General features: G+C 36.2%; 1 protein-coding gene across 1 annotated transcript in view; it reads left to right on the top strand.

Moving 5' to 3' along the window:
- Nucleotides 1-15,829, top strand: part of ABCA12 (ATP binding cassette subfamily A member 12) — a gene marked incomplete at both ends in the record, with an annotated part of 173,372 nt that overhangs the window by 140,905 nt on the left and 16,638 nt on the right. The window contains 9 exons of the mRNA XM_079782526.1: nt 313-565; nt 1,175-1,261; nt 2,032-2,125; nt 5,924-6,051; nt 7,921-8,008; nt 9,752-9,857; nt 12,975-13,029; nt 13,597-13,774; nt 15,311-15,426. Of these exons, the coding sequence (XP_079638652.1) occupies nt 313-565; nt 1,175-1,261; nt 2,032-2,125; nt 5,924-6,051; nt 7,921-8,008; nt 9,752-9,857; nt 12,975-13,029; nt 13,597-13,774; nt 15,311-15,426 (1,105 nt within the window). The remainder of the gene's footprint in view (nt 1-312; nt 566-1,174; nt 1,262-2,031; nt 2,126-5,923; nt 6,052-7,920; nt 8,009-9,751; nt 9,858-12,974; nt 13,030-13,596; nt 13,775-15,310; nt 15,427-15,829) is intronic.

The raw sequence follows: 15,829 nt of genomic DNA, 5'->3' as shown, positions 1-15,829 counted from the left end.
ATTGGGGACAATGTTCATTTATAAACTTCTAGATGTCTCTTTGACGTACAAAACTATGATGTACGTGACTAATAATATTTTGTGTACAGAGATTTATAATTTTCAAAACACTTATACATGAAGCTCTATGAGATGGAGGGGTTTAGCCCAAAGGTGATAAATAAAGAGCTGAATCTAAAATCCAAATCTTTAAAATAGAAGGTTTTCCCACCGTGTCACATTATATCTTCTATCTGTAGTTTTTGGAGTAACTTTATTATGTGATGTATCAGGACTTCCCAGAACCATCTGAAATCTCTTTTTCTTAATCAGACAAAATCCTGACAACAGGAGAGAGACTGGATGGTTTTGGACTGTTATTGAAGAAGATAATGGCTATCCTCATTAAGAGGTTCCACCACACCCGCAGGAACTGGAAAGGTTTCATTGCTCAGGTCATCCTCCCCATTGTCTTTGTAACCACTGCCATGGGCCTGGGCACACTGAAAAATTCCAGCAACAGTTATCCTGAGATCCAGATCTCCCCATCTCTTTATGGTACCTCTGAACAGACAGCCTTCTACGCGTAAGTTTCCTTTCTTTACCTAAAAAGGTATTTCCACCTTGCTTCTAGAAGTACAGTTGTGCCTGAGTGAATGGGATGAATTGCTGAAGAATAAGAACTTAGGAACTACAGTAGCTACTTCTGTCAAAGGATGGGACAGTTTGATTAATTGTGACATGACACTTCTATTGCCAACAAATAACTTAGAAGAGTTTTTGCGTTTGCCTAAAAATAAAGTTTTAGTAGATCTTTATTTTTAAAAACTAGACTTTAATCAAGAGAGTCAGGTTAGGTATGGCTTTCCAATCTATTGTAATATATAGCAAATAACTTTTTATTGGTCTCACAAATTGAATAATAATGTTAGAATTCTGTATAATATAGTGTTGTAGATACAATATGTGATCAGTAAACTTATATGACAATCAAGAGAATAACAAGGCAGCCAAATAGAGATGTGTGTTTATCTTTTTCTGTGATACTTTTCCCTCTGTGATTCTTTCTTAGATATTTAAGACAGCAGTGCCGTAGAAAGGCTATTTTATTTCCTCAAATTCTTCATGAGCATGAGGTTAACATGGGAGACAAGTGAAGGAGTCATGAATTTGTTTCTATCTTTTTATGTTGCAGGAATTCTAACCCAAGCACAGCAGCACTGGTCTCAGCAATGTGGACCTTCCCTGGCATTGACAACATGTGTTTGAACACCAGTGATATGTGAGTGCTTCTCGTTCTTTTTTTTTTCAACATTCTACTATGTGTGTGTGCATGTGTGTGAGGGTGTGTGAACAAGTGGCTGTGTAGTATTTGGCTGGAGGAGGGCAGTACACTGATAGAAATGTGTTTAATGGATATTATCTATCTCCTTTAGTTCATTCCCTGGCCATGCTGTAATAATAAACAGTAGATGCTTTGTGGCTTGTAAAGATTTTTTTGTGTACATGTTTTCATTTAACAATCAATACAGTCCTGTGAAGTATTAATCCCATTTTTAAGATGAAGAAACTGAGGCTCCTAGGGACTAAGATTCTTTTATAAAGAAATTTAGGTAGGAAGTTGTATAGCTAAAGCTGAGACCCAAGTCTTGACTCCAATTCCCATGCTTTTGAACTATGTAGTGTTGCTTATTCAAACTTCCACAACACATGTAAGCCTGACATTAATGCACCATTTTGCTAAAGTATCCCCTTCCTGTCAGAGGAGAGAATGGAAAGAACCAAGACAAGAAAGGGGTCAAAAAACCACTTCCTGCCACTTTAGGACAATTCTGTGAGCTTTGGTTTTAATGCTGTTTAATTACTAAGTGCTCTCCATTAACTCCCCAAAATGTCAGATTACTTGAAAATGGTAGTGCAATGTACATTCAAGTAATAAAAAATCAGTAAGCTGTACAGGACCTGAATTCAATAACTAACACACTCTCCTATGCTCATGCATAAATATGAGAACACACACATACCTCATTTCAATATCAATTTTACTTGCAGGAGCTGTTTAGAAAAAGACAGTCTGGGAAAATGGAACAGCAGTGGAGAACGTATCAGCAACTTTGGAGTTTGCTCTTGCTCAGAAAATGTCCAGGTAAGATGAAATTCTTAGTGAAGTAGGAAAAAGAAAAGCATAAATATCAAAACTTGAAAGATATATCTAGGTTACCAAAGAGTCAGTATAATTTCATTTTATGGAAGCTAGTAGCTCAGAGATGTGGACCTGGGCAGCTCAAAAATATTGGCTTTGAACTTCAGGTCACTGTTGTAAATCCATCTCAGGACAAATTTCCAAGGGTAGGTAATTCTATGACGGTCTTCATGGAAACTAACCAAAGATGAATTTTTGGTTTCAGTTCAGTTCTAACCAGAAAGCTCTATATTTCATACAACACAATGGCACCATAACTGTCATATTTGAAAACACAGCAAGACTGCCACTGTAGTGGTCAGCTGGGAAGTCAGTAATGTGGAAGTTCAAAACAGAGCTCCTTTGCCTCTAAGCAACACCTCCAGAATGCAAGAAAAATCTATGCCCTGAAAGAAACAGGAAAGATTGTCCAATTATCACTTACCCTATCTCTATGCTATGGATACACACCTTAGGCCTATCAATTCAATACGCTTTTAAGAAAACCAAATTCACTGGGGAAATTAAACATAGCTGAAGAAGAGAGATCACTATTAGTCTCTGAGAGTCACTATGTTATCAGCTTACTTCCCCATGGGGAAGAATCTAGCAATATTCTCTACAAAGTGTCATAGGATTGTACCCTGAACTATCTTTGTAAAAGATGTTAGAATGAAAATGTTTCCTGTAAATGCAACCTGATTTTGTGTTTTCATGCAAGACAATTACTAACAGTAAAAGCTGGGGTTCAATGGGCATCTTTTGGGATTTTTGCATATTTACATATTAGCCTTACCCAGTACTTAAAGAGTTTTCTAATCCCGCCTCTATCTATCTAATGTGGAAGTCCATGTGTGGTACTAGCCTCAAGGTGTGGGACATTGTATGAAGGGATGGAAGGAAAAACTGGAAAAGTGCTAGGCTTTCCCAAACTACAGTTCAAGGCAGTGAAACATAGGAAGCTACAATGAAAAGTAAATAGAAAGTGCAGAAAGTTACAAGCATAAAAATAAGTGCTTAAAACTAAGCTCTGAGATTGGTTAATAGTCATGTACCAAAGCACTTAAACAAATGTGTGATTATAATGTAAGATGTTAACAATGGGAAGACTGCGTGAAGGGTCTGCAGGGACCCTGTAATATATGTACTTTTCATTTTGGAATAATTTTATATTTATACTAGAGGCCCTGTGCACGAATTCATGCACCAGAGAGGTCCCTCAGCCTGGCCTGCGGGATAGGGCCAAAACTGTCTCTCTGACATCCCCTGAGGGGTCCTGGATTGTGAGAGGGTGCAGGCCAGGCCGAGGGACCCACCGGTGCATGATTGGGGCTGGGGAGTGACGCAGGAAGTTGGCCAGCTAGAGAGGAACCACAAGAGGGCTCCAGGGAGTGTCCTCATCAGCTGGACCCCAGCAGCAAACTAACTTACCGATTGGAGCATCTGCCCTCTGGTGGTCAGTGCACACCCTAGCGAGCAATTGAGCGACCTTAGCATATTATTAGCATCTTATGCTTTGATTGGTTGAACAGCCGACTAGACGGTGGGACACTTAGCAGATTAGGCTTTTATTATATAGGATGTGTAAATATTAGATTTATACTTATAGGAAATTATTTTAGATTTTGATTTAGATATATATAAAATTGAGCTCTGACACCTAAGTTTGGTACTTTAAAACTAATATAACTCAAACTTTTGTTTTTTAATCCTCACCCAAGGACATGCTTTTTATTGATTTTAGAGAGAGAGGAAGGGGGAGAGAGAGAGAGAAGAAGAGTGAGAGAGAGGTGAGAGAGAAACATTGATTGGTTGCTTCCTGACCAGGGATTGAACCCTCAGCCTAGGTATATGCCCTGAATGGGAATTGAACCCACAACCTTTTGGTGTTTGAGATGATGCTCCAACCCAACTGAACAACCTGGCCAGGGCAATAACTCAAACTTTTCATCCACTTCTATTAGACCCTGAGAACATAAGTCTGCTAATGTTATCTTTCCAATTTGGGGCAAACATTTTTTTCTTCCCTGTGAATTATTGAGGGAATTTTGAGTCATCTTAGTGTTCACTGTTGTTCTCCAAATATATCAAACTTGTCAGTACAGTAAAAAAAATAATCGCACATTAGTTGTGTTATTTTTTTTTTACTTCAAGTGAACCCAAAACTCAAGTGTAAGCTCTATTTATATAATAACTATTTGTTCTAACTTCTTGGCCTAGGCAAGATGCCTTCCTTTTCAAAGCTCTTTAAAGTCAGGGAGCAGTCAATTAATATTTGACAAGAGCATACAATGGAGTCAAGACAGTCTCTTCAATAAATGGTGTTGGGAAATTTGGTCAGATACATGCAAAAAAATGAAACTAGAACACTAACTTACACCATACACAAAAATAAACTCAAAATTGCTAAAGGACTTAAATGTAAGTCGGGAAACCATAAAAATGTCAGAAGACTTCATAGGCAGCAAAATATCAGACATATGTCATAGTAATATCTTTACCGATACAGCTCCTAGGGCAATAGAGACTAAAGAGAAAATAAACAAATGGGACTACATCAAAATAAAAAAGCTTCTGCACAGCAAAATAAACCATCAACAAAATAACAAGAAAGCCCGCTGCATGGGAGAACATATTTGCCAATGTTATTTCAGATAAGGGTTTAATCTCCAAAATTTACAGAGAACTCATACAACTTAACAAAAGAAAGATAAACAATCCAATAAGAAAATGGACAAAAAAACAATATAGATACTTTTTGAAAGAGGACATACAGAAGGCTGAGAAACATATGAAAACATGCTCAAAGTCACTAATCATCCAAGAGATGCAAATTAAAACAACAATGAGATACCATCTCACACCTGTCAGAATGGCTATCATCAACAAATCAACAAAGGACAAGTGCTGGAGAGGATGCGGAGAAAAAGGAACCCTCATGCACTGCTGGTGGGAATGCAGACTGGTGCAGCCACTGTGGAAAACAGTATGGAGTTCCTCAAAAAATTAAAAATGAAACTCCCCTTTGACCCAGTGATCCCACTTCCAGGAATATATCCCAAGAAACCAAAAACACCAATGATAAAGTATATATGCACCTCTATGTTCATAGCAGCACAATTTACAATAGCTAAGATTTGGAAACAGCCTAAGTGCCCATCAGCAGATGAGTGGATTAAAAAACTGTGGTACATCTACACAATGGAATACTATGCTTCTATAGAAAAGAAGGAACTTTTACCATTTGAAACAGCATGGATGGAACTGGAGAACATTATGCTAAGAGAAATAAGCCAGTCAGAGAAAGATCAATATCGTATGATCTCACTCATATGTGGGATATAATAATCAACGTAAACTGATGAACAAAAATAGATCCAGAGACAAATGGCGGGGGGCGGGGATGGAGGTTAGAGATCAACCAAAGAACTTGTATGCATGCATATTAGCATGACCAATGGACACAGACACTGGGGCGGTGGGGGCTTGCCCTCAGGAGTGAGAGTGGCTGGGGGGTTCAATTGAGGAAAAAAGGGTGCATATGCAATACTTTAAACAATTTAAAAAAAAAGGAAACAGGTGAAATTACATTCAATAAATATAAAAGATTGTTAAAAATTAAAAAAAAATAAAGTCAGGGAGCAGAGGTCACACTCCATCAGCTGCAATAATAGGTGATGAGACTGAAGGTCCTTGACATTGTCTATTTGATTTGCACTGCACTGGCCAGAAAAGAACTTAACTTTTAACTTTATTTTTCAGGAATGTCCCAAGTTTAACTACTCTCCACCTCACAGAAGAACTTATTCTTCCCAAGTAATTTATGACCTCACTGGGCACCGCTTGGAAAATTATCTTATATCAACTGCTAATGAGTTTATGCAAAAAAGGTAAAAATACTCTGTTTATAACATTTAATTGAGCATATCTTGCTTTTTAATTTTAATGGTAATTGCCTTCTGAACTTGAGGCAATAGATGCACATGTCTATTGATTATTTACATAGTTAAATTATCTGCTTTATCTAAACAGCTTATGTATTAATATTTAAGTAATGACTTTAAATTAGGATTCATTTGCACAAATTAAAAAGCATTGGGGTTTTTTCGGCTTCGAAAATGTATTGTAAAATTTATACACTTTTTTTTTCCTGAAGTAAAAGAGAAGTTATTGACTGGATTATGCCAACTTGGAGAATTTTAAGGCATTGCTTCCCATGACACAAGGCCTTAGTTTCAATATGCATATCTCTGCATGTGCATAAAATGTGTACCTCAAGGTCCCTGGACAAATACCTAAGTCACTTAAGCATTTTCTATGAATGTAAGATTGGCAGGCTTGCATTTGCAAAAACATGGAGGGATCTGGAGGACACTAAACTAAGTGAAACAAGCCAAACACAGAAAGACAAATACTGCGTGATTTCACTTATATGTGAAATCTGAAATAGTCAGACTCATAGAGGTAGAGAGTAGAATGGCAGTTGCCAGAGTTTAGGGAGAGGGGGAGATGGGGAGATGCTACTCAAGGATATAACAGTGTCAAGATGAATAGATTCTGGAGATCTAATGGACAGCCATCTGACAAGGTTAACAATACTGTATTGTATACTGAAATTTGCTAAGAGGATAAACCTTAAGAGTTCTCAGTACGTATTCATACAACACACACAAAGAAAATGGTAACTATGTGAGGTGATGGATATATTAATTAGCTTGATTGTGGGGGTTATTTCACAATGTATACACATATCAAAACCTCAAGTTGTATACCTTAAATACATATAATTTTTATTTGTCACTATACCTCAATAAAGCTAGGGATGTGGGAGTTGGTGGGCTTGCAATAGCTACTATTTTCTTCTCTTTTCCATTTTCTCCCACTTTTATTTCTCAATGTACATAAAAGACTAATATTAGCTGTAAAATAATCCTTCCAAAAATTTTCTGGTCAGAGATACATGTCAATATTGCCAACAAAATTGGGTTGATTATTAAAAAACTGTTTTAAAACCTATTTTGTTTAAAAAGTGAACAATACACTATAGTGTTCTTTACATACCAAAACTATAGTGAGTGCTATGACCACATTTAAGATGACAGCCACAAGATTATACCAGCATGACTGCATTATTATTTATTTAACCTAACCCCTATTGGGACATTTAAACTAATCTATTATTTAAATTGCTACTTGGATTTGTTAAATCCACTTCTTATTAAGAGACCATGAACTGATGGGGAGTTACATAATCATAACTCACCTTCAAATATCCAGGAAGAAAAAACATACAGCGGCAGGGGACAAGCTAAGGGGAAAAGTTGGGAGAATAGAAGAAATGGAGTCACTTGGAAAAAGTTAAAAACTGATGCTATATCACTGTAGTGCTTGGTTTACAGCAAAACTTATTTAAAAAGGGATATTTAAGCTCTAAAGTCTCATGATTTCTGTGATGGTGCAAATCTGGTTATGTTGGAGGAATTGGTTAAATCTAATTTGGTTAAATTGTCATTGGTTTTAAGATGATTACTCCACATTTGCTATTGTTTAGGACTTTTTATTTCTAGCTATATGTACATTTTAGACTAAAATATAATAAAAATAAATCAATGAAAATGTAAAATATTTATCAGGAAGTATTTATTTTATACCATAAATGTGTTCTTAATGGAAAGAATAGATTGAGCTCTTAAACATTTTAGATCTATTTATGACTATTTGCTCCATTAAATAAATATAAATTTTATTATTTTACACAGATATGGAGGTTGGAGTTTTGGGCTGCCTTTGACTAACGACCTTCGTTTCGATGTAACAGCAGTTCCTGCCAATAGAACACTTGCCAAGGTAAATTATAAAGTTTCTTCTGGGATGTCATAGAAATGAGAATATGAACTTGAAATGTTCAAGCGTTTCCATGAGGTAAAAACAAAACATGGGTATAATCCATTTGAAAAGCAGTTTGGGGTAATACATACCCCATAACACAGTGATTTCAGTCTGAGTATTTACCCCAGGGAAACACATACACATAAGTACCAGGATATATATACAAGTGTATGCATACTAGTGTTTCTCATATTAGCCCAAAATACAACTCCAAGTGTCCATATACAGTAGAATACACAAATAAATTACTATGTGTTTATTCAATGGACCTTTTAGCAATGGAAATGAAAAAACTCAGTGTTATATAATACATAGGCTAAATCTCCCAAACATTATTAATAAGCAAAAGAAAAGACAAAAAGGAATAAATAACTATAATTTCATTCACTGTAGACATTGAGAATTGGCAACTCTCCATCCTATTGTTTAGGGGTGAGAGAATTATGATTTGGAAGGACAGAGGGTCAGGGAGAAGTTATTCTGGATGCTGGCGAGTTTTGTTTCTCAGCCTGAGTGATGGGTCAATGGTGTACTCCCTTTATAATTTTTTGTTAAACTATACATTAATGTTTTATTTATATTTTATTGTGTTGTGTCATATATATTTAGTCTTGTTTCTTAGAGAACATGGACAGTTAACAGAATTTGAAGGAGATTTAAAAAATCCTGTTGGCTCTTTTTTCTTCTAGATCATACCTATGTTTTGAAACAAGCATGAGTCACAGGATCACACACGTATGATCAGACTTACAATCAATGGTAGTCTTAGAGAGTTTCAGTTGCCCTTCCCATATTTCTGTTTAGGTTGTAAGAGACATATACCAACTTGGGGAAGTAAAGAACTAACATTCATTTAGTTATTGTTATAAACCAAGCACTAGCATCACCTGTTACACAAGCTACCTAATTCCATCCTCACAACATCTCTATAAAATAGGTATTGAGTCTATTTTAGCTGGTTTCCACAAGGTCATAGTGCAAGTGAAAAGTAAGTAATAATACTGAATATTTGAATGCCACCCCCTTTTGTTCCTTTCCTCCTTCTCTCAACACTGTAAATATTCTTGCGTAAACAAAGGAGTTGTAATATTAAATAATTTCTCTGTAAATCAGATTTTTAATTTTTAAGTATTGCCTGGGTTTCTTGAATAGAGGTCCACCAGTAGTTTAAGTCCCTCTGTATTTGACATAGAAAGTAAAGGAACTCACTTCTTTGTGGGTTGTAACTAAGAATAGAGAGTTAGTGGGGGAATTTCAAGGTTATCAGTCTTGTTGCTAAGACTGATGCTTGCATATGTGTTTAATTTTTTTCTACAGCCTGACATATATGCCATGTGTTTTTATTATATTTTGAGAGCCAACATGCCTCAGTTTTAGTCTGAGACTCACTATAAATCAGCTGCAGAGATGGAGATAATAGCACTTTCTCCAGTTTATTTAAAGCTGGGGCTACAGAGAAGATCAGGATAACTAATAACTTACCATACAGAAAAATACCCAATCGCTGTCCATCACTGAATTGGAAACTTAGAGGTCTGTGGTCCACACTCTGGGGGATGGTTCATAATCTTCCAAGATGAAATAAGCTCTTAGGAATTGGTACTCTTATTTTAAATACAAATTCTGTAGGCTGTCAGGTGTAAAGACAGCCTAATTTATTGAAACACAATTCTGATCTTGCCTTCTTTTGGAATTGAACAGGTGTGGTATGATCCAGAAGGATATCACTCCCTTCCAGCTTACCTCAACAGCCTGAATAATTTCCTCCTACGACTTAACATGTCAAAATATGATGCTGCCCGACACGGTAAAGTTACTTACACAGAGCTTCTTGTATTGCACCTTTTGCCACTCTCCGTATAAAAATTCATATTAGATCCCATTTCCTCCCCGTGGCAGGCATTTTATGGTACCTAAATCACAGATATTTAAAAGGAGTTTAAAGCTACTACTTCCCAACTACCACCAGATGGAAAGTTTGGGATAATCCTTTTAACTTCAATTTAGTTTCTCATTTATCAATTCAGGGTAGTCATGCTGACTTCGCCCTTATTTCTGCTTTCATACCTACTAGTTATATCTCAGAGGAAAATATTTTATAACTAGTTACTTGTATATAGGCTAAAAAATAAAAAAATAATGTCAATAAATACTGAGCACAAATCTAAACATGAGGACAACACATGAAAGTTCTATGCTTGACCAAAAGTGTTACCATTAATTGAGACTTACCATATGACGCATGCTTTCTAGGGACTGTGGCTAATCTTTTCAAGCACCCTTTCAGGCTGGGTATCCTTGTTCCCTCCTATTTATCTGGGGCTCCGAAGTGGGATTTGAACTCATGCCTGTCTGACTCTTGCCTCTTTATTTTTTAAATACTTCTTTATTCTCAGCCAGCTTTACTTTAGTTGGATATCCCAAGAGGCTTCCACATAGTTTTAAAACTAGAGTCTATAATTTGAAAGAGACTGATTTATTTTTTTCTAATTCAATTACTGTCCATCAGACTATTTTAATTGTCTTAAGCATTGCTCAAATTGTTTTTTGCCATATTGATCCTAAAAAATAATAATGATAAAGATAAAGATAAAGATAAAAAAATAAGTCTCATATTTGCTGGCTAAGCCTGAGGGCTAGCCCAATAAATGAGCTAACAAATAACCTATTACGTAGGGAGAAAAGATACAACATGTTTTTGAGAAATGCTGAGGCCTACTTTTCTTTCATCTGCTTAAACCTGCTGTTGGGCATAATAGTGTATGCTGTATGTTCTGTGATTGTACCAGTCAACTGTGGACCAAATACTCATTCTAGAAACAGAATCTTTTGCAATCTTCATTTCAGAGAAAACACCATTTTCCCCCAACTGCTTTGGCATTTTCTTAGCAGGAGGAACCATAATGAAACAGCAAGAGATAGATATAGTCCTGAGATGTGGCGCATCAAAAAAGGGCATAGTCAAAGTGGTAAATTAAGTGAGATGGTGACTAAAGCTAGCTGAGTATAACCTGGTTTGAAATACTATTGAACACTTGACTTTCAGTAGGATGTATTATTCCGAGCAAAGGACATTTGTTGCTGTGACAGGTAATGAAAGTGTAAAAACTATAGAAGTGACTAAGGGAAATGTAGCAAAGGTGGATAGGTGAGAACAAGAGACCAGTGCACTTTTGAAGGGTCAGCTATTGAAATCTGTATTCAGTTTTCATTTATTACTAGTGTTCTTTACCAAGAACAAAGCAATCTGAACCATCCTGGACTCCAGCAGGCTAGTTATGACTCTTACCACTATATTTTTAAAAGTCTTTGTTGTTGAAAGTATTACAGATATCCCCCTGTTTCCCCCCATTAACCCCCTCCACCTGCTGTCGCCCCCTCCCCACCTACTACTGTATTTTTAAGTTACAGAATACAAAGAATTCAGAATTCTGGAACATACATTTTACATTGACCCTAAAAATAAATTTATTTTTAATTTAAAAATAAGGCTTAGCTTGAATTATATTTTGTAATCAACTTTTCTTACATAGACTTATGTAAGGGGGAGAGTAGCCTCCCTCCCTCTCTGGAAAAAGTTTGATTTTTTTTAAAAGAAAAAAAAATCCATGTCATCCCAAAATACCTTTGATATTTTATAATGCATGTGTAGGGTCTGGCATGGCAATACTGTCTACAAAAATCAACTTAACTATTCTCCTGCCACCCCCACCCCACTACTCTAGTTGTTTTAAAGCATTTTTGTTGGAGTCTACATGACCTGGACTTTGCTTTAGCTGTAAAATTGATTTTCTTTGAATTCTCACATTCTATTTAAAATATTTTAATTAACTTTCCTTTATAATGTCAATATCTATTATATTCATATGGTTTCCTCTCATGGTTAATTACACATGAAAATTCTGTTCTTGCTTCCCAAGGAATATTGTTTTTACTAACAAATATTACACAACATGGCTCTTTTTCAGAATAACTGACACATTGTTCTCAACCCCCTGGTGTTCATTCTTACCTTTTATTGTGTTAGTAACAATGGTCAAAAGGAAATATCTCATTTTAGGTTTACAACTAGAGAAACAACATAAAATATGTTACTTTTAAAAATATTTTTAATAGATTTTTAGAGAGAGGAATGGAGAGGAAAAGAGAAAGAGAGAAATATCTATGTGAGAGCGAAACATCTCGGCTGCCTCCTGCATGACCTGACCAGGAATCAAACCGGCGACCTTTCGGTACACAGGACAACACCCAACCAAGTTAGCCACACCAGCCAGAGTTAAAATGTGTTACTTTTAATGTGTATTGGATGTGGAAGAAATAGTTGAAATTTTAAGATTGACTAGATTTAATAAGCATTTATTGACTAATCACTGTACTCAAAACATTGTGCTGGATGCTGTAGAACCCCAGAGAAGATTTTGGTATAGATCCCTAACCCTGACACATTTACTTGACCTTTCAGCTAACGATATGTATGAAAACAATTGCACCATATTTTATAGTGGGCTAAATGTATTTGCAAAGATTCCTCTAGAGTACTTTTTGATTCTGAAGCACAAAGCAGAAATTTTTTTTAAAAAGGTTTTCCCCTGCCTATATTGTAATTTAACAATTAGGTTTATGTAGGGTCCTAAGGAAAACTGAATCTCAGTAAAAAGAAAGCCCATTAATTTACACACAAAAAAAATAAATAAGAAAATTTTATTCCCCCAGTGATGTGATTAAAGTTCTAGGCAAAACTGGTTATTATTGTTAGTATCTCTGTTTTACTTCAACTACATACTTTTTTCTTTACTATATAACAATTTCCTAAAGTAAAATTCTTTAGATCATACCATAAGGAGAAAAGTATTGCTCTTATTCTCTAAAAATTGATATTTCTGATGAACTGAATACCGACTAAAAGAACTGTCTCTTCTTTAAGCCATCATCATGTATAGTCACCCTTATCCAGGCGTGCAAGACCAAGAACAAGCCACGTAAGTGCATATATATGACATGACTACTTCCTCCTTGACCTAGATGAGTCTTTGCACTAAGTATTATAATTGGAAATCACAGTTGTATCTGCATGAATGTCAATCTAGAAAAGTTGGTAATATAAGTCACTGCCTGGGACAAAAGGAAGTTTCTGAAAGATTGTACAGTGGGGTTTCCAAGTAGCGCTTGTTGACTGTAGATTCATAGAATCTGTTGCTTTTGTAAGTCAAGTGCATCAGTGCTTCATCATTTCAATTTCCCTGCATAGCATTTAAGTTCTATTTCTATTCTCAAGAACTATATAACTCTTGATACACCCTATAACCCTTGGAGACAGAGGTTTTCTATCAAATATCCCCAGTCAATTCAGATGAGCTAGAGCTACATTTATTCCAGGGTCACAGCCGAGTCATGTAGAAGGTATTATCTGGATGCCTTACAGGAAGACTTATTTGTGTCACAGCCAACTCCTATAGTGTTTTGTTGATGATTTTAGTCATGAATCTTTCTGAAAGGAAAAGAGGTTCAAAAATGTATGTGTGCTTTCTTCCTATTGATCACCACAGAATGAGCAGCCTAATCGATATTTTAGTAGCCCTCTCCATCCTGATGGGCTACTCTGTCACTACCGCCAGCTTTGTCACCTATGTTGTAAGGGAGCATCAGACCAAAGCCAAGCAGTTGCAGCACATTTCAGGCATCGGTGTGACATGCTACTGGGTAACAAACTTCATATATGACATGGTGAGTAACTTGTGTATTCTCGGGAAGACAGGGTTGATTTTAGTAGAAGATATCAGTTTTAAATTTTAAACTTACTGATGCTAGTTTGTTCATATTATTACCATAAAATAAGTAAACTAAGAAAAAAATGCTTGGCATCTGGCTTGTAGTCATCCAGTGGTTGGATGATGTGCTAGAGCTACATTTATCCCAGGATCCCAGAGAAATCCACCTGCTCTCATCTCTGTGGTCTGAGGACCACCCGGATCAGATCCCCCAGTACACTTGTTGACTGCAGATTCCAGGGCCCCACTCCAGACACCTTAGATCCCTGTCTTGGAAATGGAGCCTGGGAAATATCCACTGTTAACAAAATCCTTCAAGTTAATTTATGCACACTGAAGTTCAAGGGCCATTACTGTGGAGAAACAGAAGCTCCGCAGAACAACCTTGCCCCATGGTACCAAATAATCAAGCTTATACAATTTAATCAACTAATACTGAACATTTCAAAGTAGCAGCCCAGGCAGAACGACACATTGGAGAAGATTAGTAGGAACAATAAAGGATGCATTTTATTGCTAGCCCTCTCATTTGCATAAAGTGATCTCAAAGTTCGGATGGTTTTTCTTGACTCCAAATGTGCCTGTATTGGCCAAAAGCCCAGGATGGGCATGCTTTGCCTGGTGATTATGGTGAAATTGTCTGGGTTGCTGTAGTGATCATTGGCTTAAAGGATTGGAGAGTAATTAACTGCATATCCATTTTGTGAATGTATTTAGTGAGGTCTGAAATGCTTTTGTTGTAGAAGTCAAATCTAAAAGAACAGTAATGACTCCTCTGGACTTAATAGGAGCTTTAATGTTAAGAAAGCTTAAAAGTATATACTTCTGTGAAGGGCTGCTAAATATTCAGATTCTGTTGTTCTAAATCTGGTGTTCACTTCAATTTAGAAGATTCTCACCTCCCCCATCCCCCGCCCCAAATTAAAATGCTGTCTCTTTTATTGTGTGCATCTTGCTGTAAACTCTCAACATTTCATATTTGTGCTTGTCAATAAAACACTGTTCTTTGTTCATATACCTGTGATTCCAAGAATGTGTGAGCCCCGCTGCTCTGCTGTTTGGCACAGACTGGCTCACACTGATAACCAAGCCTTAGAAATCAACCATCTGAGAGAGTTCCAGTCTTCAAAATGAAATCAATACTTTGAGGACTGAATCTAATGCCAGGATCGGGTGCCTTGCTGTCTTATCTTTCTCACTGAGCTTCTGGCACCAAATCATCCAGTCTCAAGGCCTGGAGGCAGGAACACTAGGGACTCCATGTATATCTATACAGATGAAGGCTGGCTTGACCTCATGTTGCAGGAGACAATTTCTAGAGTGAAATCAATGTAAAATAAGCTGAATGTTACCAGCCACAGGAACATCAATAAAAATTTCTTTCTTTAAACATTTCTAGGTCAACTTGTTATAGTTTTAAATTATATGGGCTATTAATTTTTCTTTAAAAATACTTGTCATATATTAAACATTATTTTACCTATTCCTGTAGGTCTTCTACTTGGTGCCTGTAGCATTTTCAATTGGTGTCATTGCAATTTTCAAGTTACCTGCTTTCTACAATGGGAACAACCTAGGTGCTGTATCTCTCCTACTCCTGCTGTTTGGGTAAGCTGCAGTGAAAGAATTAACAGAATAAAAATCTCCTAGGCACAAACAAAGCCTAAATCTCATTAGCTCATTTACGATTGCCTTGGGGTTTCATTAGCCATGAGTGATGACTAACAACACATTACGCTTGTAGTTTGTAAAGTACAATACATCTCAACGTGAATGTTGTTGTTATTAATAGAATTACCTGCCATTAATGAGCATTTACTAGGTACCAAGTGCCATGCTTAGCAATTTACATATGTAATTTAATTTACATAAAAGTGGAGGCTTTACAATGATCAGAAAAAATGTATATGCATATATGGATTTGTGTATTAACAAATTTTGAGTATATATATATTGCATTTTATATGTTTATTTTATTTATATTTTTATAGATGTCTAAACCATACACATA

Source organism: Cnephaeus nilssonii (genome assembly GCF_951640355.1).
Source record: "Cnephaeus nilssonii genome assembly, chromosome: 10".
NCBI lineage: Eukaryota > Metazoa > Chordata > Mammalia > Chiroptera > Vespertilionidae > Cnephaeus > Cnephaeus nilssonii.
The sequence above is the reverse complement of the archived record's forward strand: the minus strand, read 5'-3'. Positions and strand labels throughout refer to the sequence as shown.